Source organism: Arachis stenosperma, chromosome 9, assembly GCF_014773155.1.
Source record: "Arachis stenosperma cultivar V10309 chromosome 9, arast.V10309.gnm1.PFL2, whole genome shotgun sequence".
NCBI lineage: Eukaryota > Viridiplantae > Streptophyta > Magnoliopsida > Fabales > Fabaceae > Arachis > Arachis stenosperma.
In genome coordinates this window covers 19,408,835-19,418,230 of record NC_080385.1, presented here as the reverse complement: position 1 = coordinate 19,418,230, position 9,396 = coordinate 19,408,835, and the positions used below count along the sequence as shown (strand labels likewise).

At 33.4% G+C, this 9,396-nt stretch overlaps 1 protein-coding gene and 1 long non-coding RNA gene across 3 annotated transcripts; both read right to left on the bottom strand.

Annotated features, from left to right (window-relative positions):
- Positions 1–208: 208 nt before the first annotated feature.
- LOC130951993 (pectinesterase 3-like) lies at positions 209–1,691 on the bottom strand. The gene has a single exon (XM_057880756.1). It carries the CDS (start codon positions 1,398–1,400, stop codon positions 753–755), a length of 648 nt encoding a protein of 215 aa, XP_057736739.1. The 5' UTR covers positions 1,401–1,691; the 3' UTR covers positions 209–752.
- A 1,510-nt stretch (positions 1,692–3,201) lies between these two features.
- Positions 3,202–7,831, bottom strand: LOC130951994 (uncharacterized). 2 transcript variants are annotated; one of them, XR_009074180.1, is made up of 5 exons: positions 7,270–7,831; positions 6,488–6,588; positions 5,882–5,915; positions 5,723–5,778; positions 3,202–4,545 (listed from the first exon to the last, which is right to left on the bottom strand). It is a non-coding gene; the product is annotated as an uncharacterized LOC130951994 (long non-coding RNA). The 2 variants fall into 2 exon arrangements; XR_009074179.1 differs by having other exon boundaries at positions 3,202–5,778.
- Positions 7,832–9,396: the final 1,565 nt, after the last annotated feature.

Sequence of the window (9,396 nt, the reverse complement as noted above, 5' to 3'; positions counted from 1 at the left end):
GCGCGTGTCCAATTCAAGGGGCCATTGAAGAATGAAGACCGAGTCATGGCGAATAGAACGTAATCTGCCACCAATCTTGATATACATTCACAGCTAACCAACAATAAAAAAATAACCACCCTTGTTGAGAGAAAGAAGGCTTCCCCAAAGGAAACTAATTTTAATGAGCGGAGATTGAGAACATCCTCTTTAGCTGCAACTGCAAAGATATTAGATATATATTCCACCTCTGATTCTGGGTAACTATTACAAGACAATATTAATCACTACCCGAGAAAGTTGATCCAATGTTCAAATATTGGATTTGGCCATTCGGGGGTTTAGGATACTATATTTGGCATATTGCAAAACATATATACGAAGGTCTGAAGTCTGAATATACAAACATAACATAATAATAACGTAGATCCACAACCATTTGTATTTGTCACAGCTATCATAATATAAACTTTTCATACAGTTACAAATTTAGGCACAAGACAGCAGCATTCATTGCTCAAAATTCCTAACCCATCAGCAACATATACTTTAATTCATGTTCTTTTTTTTTTTCTTTTCCACTTAGGTAGAAACTCACGAGTTGTGAGATGAGAAGCCTTAGATATAATTTAATCCTGTCAAATTATCTAATAATTCTTAACTATGAACTCATGAGTTTTCACTTTCTTTAGGTTCACCTGATCAGTGATTATTAATCATATCTGTCATTTACTGGTTTAACATTGCACACAACTATATGAATCAAATCAACATCAAGCTAATATTTTAAAATTGGCAAGAATGGCCAAGGTATTGCTGGTGTACTCACCGCACCTCTCAATCTTGGTCTTCACCTCCGAAGCGTTGGAGGACCCAATCTCCTCCAGTCCATCCAGGCACGTCTGCTGGTCCGTCAAGGCGGCGCTCACCCACGTGCGCGCGTCCGCCATCTCCGCCTCCGTCAGCCCCTTTGGTGCCGCTTCCACCTTCGAGAGGGAGTCGTTGAGGCGGGAGACGGCGTCATCCACGAGCTCCCTGCAGTCAACGGAGAGGGAGGAGGAGGAGGCGAGATTAGAGAGTTCGTGGATGGAGACTCGGAGTGAAAGGGACAAGATAGCTTGTGGATCCATGGCTTTCGTGGTAGTGGTGTTGCTGAGGAAGGAGGTTAAGCTGGTGAAGCAGGAGTTGGGATAACGAGTTACGTTGCAGGCGACTCGGATGGACTCGGTGGCTGAGTCGGCGGGCTCATGGCGGACTAAGGCGAGAACGAAGAGGAGAGTGAGAAAGAAGAGTGCGACGGTGGAGAGAGTAGCGATTAGGGATTTGGAATAATGTTTGTGCTGATCTTCGACGTAGTGACTCTGATTCTCTTCTTCTACTTTGCCGTATCCTTTGTTCTTCAACATCTTCACACAATCCATCCCGTGCCTTGTTGCTATTATTTTATTCTATGCCCTTCACACCCTTCTTCTCTATTTAATCTTCCAAGTCGTCGGTTCGGAAAAGAAACCGTGTTGAGGTAAGGTAAGGGGTTAAACTTTGAAGTACCAAAATGGCAAGATGTAACTCGAAAATTTGGTGACCAAAATTACTCCTTAAAAGGATCAAGATAAACAAGTGATAGGATACTCTTATTTATATATATTTTTAGGTATGAGTATTTTTACAATTGTTTTTATATAAAAATATTTTTTATTATTAGATGATCAATTAAAATATAGTAAAATAAATAAATCACACTTTTTAAATTAAGATCATTATAAAAAAAAATATTTTTGATATTTTTGTTAGAATAGTTGCCTTATAATAAATACATCTCTCAACACTCACACTTAAATAATTTAGATAAAAAAAATTATAATTAGAATAAATAGTCATTTTTAACCATTAAAAATTTAAACACAAAAAATTAAAGTTATACCAAAAAAATTAAATTTTTAAAGACAAAATTATTCAAATCTTAAAAAATTAAATAAAATTTTTTAATTATCCTCTTGTTAGTAAGTTAGTCATAGTTTGATTAAGTGTGTATAAAGTGTTATATATATATATATATATATATATATATATATATATATATATATATATTGATTGAGTACACGTTATTAAAGAGGGATATATTCATTTTTGTAATTCACAATTTTATTTCTCTTTTCTGTTTTTTTCATGTTTCTTGACACAAACCCTAACATGGTATCAAGAGTCTAAATTCCTCTCCATTTTTTCGTCTATGCTGTCATTATCTCTTCTCCCTTCTATTCTTTATATCCTGCACAAAAAATTTTTTGGTAGTTTCTTCAACAACGACGTTAGTTTTTGCTGACAATTTAATTAAGCTTCACTAGTACCTAGTTGATAAATTAGAACAGAATAATTTTTCTACTTGGTCTCAACAAGTTCTTCTCACAATAGAGATTCTTGAGATGCAAGATCATCTCGATGGATACAAAATGCCTTCACGATTCAACACCGATACCGAAAAAGTAGCAAATACTGAATCTCAGACTTTCAAAAAATGGAAAGAAGAAGGATCTTGCACTTCTTACTTGGCTCCTTGTCTCTATCTCCAATTTGTTCGAAAATAAGGTTAGTCACTGCGCTCAATTTTCATGAGGCATGGATCATCATCCAGTCTCACTTCACCACCACATCCAATACTAGAATTCAAAGTCTAAAGGCGCAATTGAGATTTTTGAGAAAAACTGGTTCACTAAAGGAATATCTTGAGAATATTCAAAAAATTGTTGATGTCTTTTTTCCATTAGATATCAAGTTTCAGATGATGATCATATCTAGATTATTCTTGATGGGCTTCCAGAGGAATATTCTGGCTATATATCGTCTGTAATATCTAAACTATCTTCCTTTACTATAGTTGAAGCATAATCATTCTTGAAAGCATATGAAGATATGCTAGATCGCTTCAAGCAATCAAAATCAGGTATACCCATGGCCAACTTAACTCAATCCTCTATGTTCTTTAACAACAATGGCAAAGGCACTTTTGCTCATCATGGGAGAAGTGGAAATTTTGGGAGACGAGAAAGATTTGCCTCTCCTCGCCCTCAATGCCAACTCTATGGCTATCTCAGGCATGTTGTACAAACATGCTACTTCTACTTTGATCAAAGCCTCTAGAATAATCCTTCTCAAACTGCAAATGCCACTGATTCTTTATGGCAATTCACCCCCCCCCCCCCCCCCAAAAAACCACCACCCAGTTTCCATCAACCTCGCGCCTATTACAAAGCACCATCATCTGTGGTAGGATCATCATGGAACCCCAATTTCGGTGCCAATCACTATGTCACTAATGATCATACTAATCTCCTGAATTCTAGTGATAATACTCAGGCTCCAAACCTTTTTGTGAGTAATGGTCAGGGCATCCCTGTCCTTACTATCGGTTCTTCTTTATTATATGATCGTCTTCATAATATGTATTATAAATTGACTAATCTTCTTCATGCACCAACTATAACACAATCTTTTAAGTGTGTCAAAATTCGCAGAGGATAATCACGTTTATTTTGAGTTTTAGCCTAAATATTGTGCTGTAACCAGGAGAGGCTTCTTCTCCACGGCATTGCTGAGGGAGGGATTTACAAGCTTCGAGATTTAGGCACTACTGTTATGTCTTCTTCTGTTAATTTTAAGTCTAATTCTTGTCATAATAATCATTGTTTGCTTACAAATTTAGATGTTGTATCCAGAAATACCCATGAGTCTTCTATAAATACGAATAAATCCGAGTCCAAGTCTGTAAATCATTTCAATTCTGATGTCAAGCTATAGTTCTTTAAATTTTGGATCTAACAATGCTTCTGATGTGTACTATGGACTATTCTTACATACAAATATTAACACTGCTCATCATAGTGATGCTTTTTTCCACTGCTATTTTCTCTTCTATTGCCTTTAATTCTATTTTGTATTTACCTACTAATTTTGAAATATGGCATAAGAGACCTGGACATTGTGGGATTAAAAGTGTTCTTGCTGTTCTTAAACAATGTGACATAAAATCTGACTATAGTCCAAACACTCTTATTATTTGTGAGTTTTGTTCCCTTGCTAAAATGCACAAACAACCATCTCTCTCATCTGTACATACCTACACTCATCCTTTAGAACTAGTATAAAAAAATAGCTGGGGACCTTCACTAATATCTTTTAAAAATGGCTTCAAATACTATATGTGTTTTGTTGATGTTTTTTCTAAGTTTACTTGTATTTTTCTTTTAACTAATAAATTACAAGCTTTACTTGCTTTTCAAAACTTCAAACACTTAATGAAATTACAAACAGGTTTCAAAATAAAATCTCTTCAAGCTGAGCATGGCTTGGAATTCTTGTCACAAGCTTTTACATATTTTCTTCAAAATCAGGGTATTGTTCATAGATTGGCGTGTCCATACACACAAGAGCAACAAGGTAATGTTAAACGCAAACATAGACACATCACAAAGATAGACATGTCTATGCTAGCAACAGCTGGTCTACCATTTCAATTTTGGGAAGATGCATTCACAACTGTTGTACATCTCATCAATAGACTACTAAATCCTGTATTACAATCAAAGACATCATTTGAGGTAATTTTCAATCAAAAACCATATTATAATTCTTTAACAATTTTCGAGTGTGGCTGCTATCCATATTTGAGACCATACAACAAAAGGAAGACCTATTCCTTGGGTATATGTGATAGTTAACACAAGGGATATAAATGTCTAACTAGATCTGGCAAACTATATTTTGCTAAACATGTGATTTTTAAGGAAAAATTATTTCCTTACAATGAGCACTACACAGAAAAGCCAACCCCTTCTATTAATTCAAAGTCATTTATACTCCTTCCCCATCAGAACAAATTATTTTATTTCCCTCTTCTTTTATATTCACCTCACCCAATTTCCAAGTCATCCATATCGATAACAATACCAATGACACTCCTGCACCTCTACACACTTCAGAACAGGAATCCTCTCACACAACTCCAATAAGTGAAATTGAAGTTCCTCCCGTTAATAGATCCACCCTCTCTACCTCTCAAATCACAAATACTCATCTAATGAATACACGGTCAAAAAGCGGCATTACTAAACTTAAAACCTATCTTTCTATAACTACAGATGATCCAAACTTTCTGAAATATATACCAAAAAATGCTAAGTATGCTATGCAGTTTGATCATTGGAAAAAAGCAATGCAAACCAAATACAATACTTTGATGCGATGCAAGACATATTCTCTACAACAACCTCTACCCAATTCAACACTTGTTCCTTGCAAGTGGATTTTTCCAATAAAGAAAAACTCAGCTGGAGATATTTTGCGCTATAAGACACACATAGTAGCAAAACGATTTCATCAACATGAAGGTATATACTTTAAGGAAGTTTATAGCCCGGTTATAGGACCTCAAATTGTAAGAATTATACTTTCCCTTGCTATTATTAATGGCTGGCAGATGCAATAATTTGATTTTGATAATGCGTTTCTTAATGGAATGCTTGAAGAAAACATTTATATGCATCGGCCAGACCAATTTGCATCATCTGATTCAACTATAGTTTGTAAGTTTTGCATAAAGTTATCTTTGGCCTTAAACAGGCTCCTAAGGCATGGTTTAATACTCTTGCACTCACTTTAAAATGTTTTGATTTTGAAAACACGAAATCTGATCATTCTCTATTTGTTAAAAGAACAAAGGAATCTATTTTAAAAGCTAAAAGCAAACCTCAATTTTGAATACTCTAGAATAGAACCATAACTTTTATCCACTCCAAGGAAAATCTACAACATAGGCCAAGATGTCAAAGTTAATTCAAAAGATAAGTGATAGGTATAAAGGCAAGATGTAAGGTTATTCCTTCATTGCAAGATTATAAATCAATACCTGAGCATTGCTATATTATACGTGTATGCATGATCTGCAGGAGAACAAATTTTCACCAAATAAAGAACAAATTTAAAAGATGAAAAACTGTTCAGCTACACTAATTTTAAATTAGTTGTACAACACAAATACTACAAAACCTTGAAAAAATTATCTCTTACAGTTTTTTTTTTTTTTGCATTACTTGATTATCTTCATTGCTCCTAAATTATCTCTTACAGAATTTTCAAAACCCAAATCCTTTTTACTGAAATCAATTTCAGCTGATAAATTAAGAACTTAAAATATCTTTCGAGAAAATTTATATTGGCGTATGTGAAGTGTTAGTGATGAGAGGATTGACGTGCCAAGTGAAAGAATTCCTAACAATATGATGGTGGGTGCAAATCCAAAACACAAATATATTTTAATGTTGGATCCAATTTGTTAAAATAAAATGGATATAACATACAAATGTTTATTCTTTCTTCTCTATATGTTATAGAATAAGGGCTGCTGATTACAAGCATCAAACTCAAATAAATAAAAAAAATCAAGAGTATCGAAGAAGATAGCAAAAAGTATAACAAAATTTAATCAGAACCTAAAAATGAAATTATAGAATACCTCTGTCTGCTAGAGTTCTTTGGGGAGTTTTGATATGATTCATTTTCAACTGCATCTGACTGGACAGAGTAAGCTGAGTTTCCATCAGTTAGAGGAAGAACCTACACTAACAGAAAACAACATATCATAAATTTGATTAATGAAACAAATGGAAAACAACGAAAATTTAAATTCTTGTACTGATAAACATGATGATAGTAACTTGAATTTTTTTTTAACACAATCCAAACACTCTTAACTTAAAAAAATCACTTCTTAGCTGATTTTACCTGCGATCAATTGAAAGGGAAAAAAAATTAAACCTACAATCCATTACTAAACATAAAAATAAATTATGATAATATTTTATTTTTGGACTTTATTATTAATCCACCCATTGATGCAATCTAAGGATGTTTCTATGCTTCTTCTGTAGATAACCCTAGGACAGCGGTGTCAACTTACTGCGGTTGTAAAGCAAGCATTAGCAAGGCAACAAGTTAGAAGTTTGAGGCTCTAGATACCATTAACATACCGATTTCTTCATATCAGATCCCTTTGTCTTTTCTACAAACTATAGAATCAGTCCTATTTTATCAATTTTCATCAACCCATAGTATGATGCATGACTGCAGGAAAGACAACAATAATCAACTCCAAATGCTAAAAAAGTATATAACAAAAAAAAGGTGAAATTTAGGGTTTTGCATATCCAATAGTTTTATTCTTACATCAGTTTTATTCGTACATTTTAGCATTTAATATATTTATATCATGTAAAAGCTTTGTAGACCATGACGAACCTGAGCCTCTACTTTTCTTCTTCCATTTTTTTCTCTCCCCTCAGTCCAACGAATTTCTTCTCTGGCGGCGTATCCAGCAGCGGCGGTGGCCTCTGTCACCGCCTTCACCTGCTTTCTCTTCCTCTGTCACCGATCTGCTTGCTTTCACTCTCTTTCATTTGATTCAGTGGCAAGGTTGCAGCCTCTCACCACCACCGCCGTCGTTGCCTCCCTCTTTTCCTTCTTCCTCGTGCTTTTCCTCTTCACCGTCATGTTCTCTTCTTCTTTGCTTCGATGGGAACGTGGGAGGAGACCTTGGTGTAAGAGAGGAGAAATTGAGAAAAAAAAAGGTAGAGAACTTAGTGGCTATCAAAGGAGAAAGGGATTAGAGGAGAGAAATAAATCAATTTTTGAAATTTAATTTTTCAATTCAAATTTGATTTCCTGCCTCATCTACTGGATAAGAACTGGTGGACAACCCAGTGCGTGAACTGCATGTAGTAAAGAACGAAAGAATCAAAAGTTATGAAAAGAGAACTAATTTTTTATTGTTTTTTGTACTCTTAATGGCACAGCAGAAACGTTGAAATGAACAATGAAGAGTAACGAACCTATTACTACTCTCCTATTATATATTAATAGATGAATTAATAGATAGATTGTAAATAAAGATTTAGAACTTATTTTTATAAGATAATTGAATATTTTATGTATTAAAATAGTTAAACAAAAATATCTCAAAACGAAGTTCAAATGTTGTAAATCTAGATTGTTGCGAACCTGTATTTAAAATTTTTAACTATTATTCAATTTTTTTATATATTTTCTGCAAAATTATTCAAAAATATATTATATTTTATGTAAATAATTTAAATCACAACCTTCACTAATGTGATAAAAAATTAATAATAATATTACTAGAATTGAAATAAATTAGAATTTGCAATTTATAAAGACAATAATTAAGTTTGGCTTTTTTTTAATTTAAAATCATCTATTATTGAATTTACACTGATAGTAGTTGTAATTTTTTGTCTACCATTTTACTTCAAAGTTTTGTTTTAATAATTTTTATTGTCGAAAAAACTCTTTTTATTATTGCTGTAAATACTGGAAGAGTCAAGACATTACGAATCAGTCTATCAATCAAATGATAAGTTCTTAACTTTTTTATTTCTTTCAATCTTTGACATAATTCAAAAAGTGTCCCAACATTTTTTAAATAATTCGGTATATCAAATATATAACGTTGTAATTGAGTATTCAAAAGAATCTTTTCATGATTAGAAAAATCTAAAGGATAAAACTTTTCAGCTAACTTGCATATATTCTGAATATTAAACAATTTAAATTATCTTTAGGACCCAAAGCAGAATTTAAAGTCCCATGATTTTCTCATTGAATATACTATTTAACTCTTGTATTTGAAGTCAATTGCTGCCAAAAACACATCTACTCGATAATGATGCTCAACTGTTATCTTTGGTTGACGAGATCGACGACCTCTTCCAACCGTGTATTGTGTACTCATATGAGGGATGTCAATTTCATGCTTCTCACAAAACTTCTTAACAATCTCATGCAAATTGCACAACTATTATCCCTCAATTTTTGAAATAGTATTTTTGATGTGAAAACAACATTCATTGCATTCAAAATATCTTAGAATTTTTTGTTGTAATGCTTGGCACAAAAATTACTAGAAACACAGAAGTTTACCATGGGAAGATACCCACGAACGAGAAGTAGTGGCAAATCTGCATGATCGTGGTAATCACTTGGAACATCTTACATCTCTGTAGCTAAATTGTGGGAAGGTTTTCCACGTTCTTGTTTATCGGCAGCCAACTTGAGCTACACTCTTTTAATTGCCACAGACCCAATGTTCATTGTGGCAAAATTAAATCTCTCTATCTCCGACTTTGGCACGTCTATGAACGAATGTTTCTCTCCATCCCTTTCAAAAATTTTATAAGTAGTTTCTACTTTTTTCAAATTTAAACTCTAATAATAAATTCAATTTTTTAGGGTGTAGAATTACCCAATTTTTTAATAGTTGGTTTCTTCTCTCTCCTTCCTAGTGGCATCTTCAATTGATAAGGTATGCATTAATTGGAATAGTATAAAAAGAGTACATGCTTATACCTC

What these genes read in the sequence shown, in the direction of transcription:
- LOC130951993 (XM_057880756.1), bottom strand. Translation starts at nt 1,400, where the DNA reads ATGGATTGTGTGAAGATGTTGAAGAACAAAGGATACGGCAAAGTAGAA.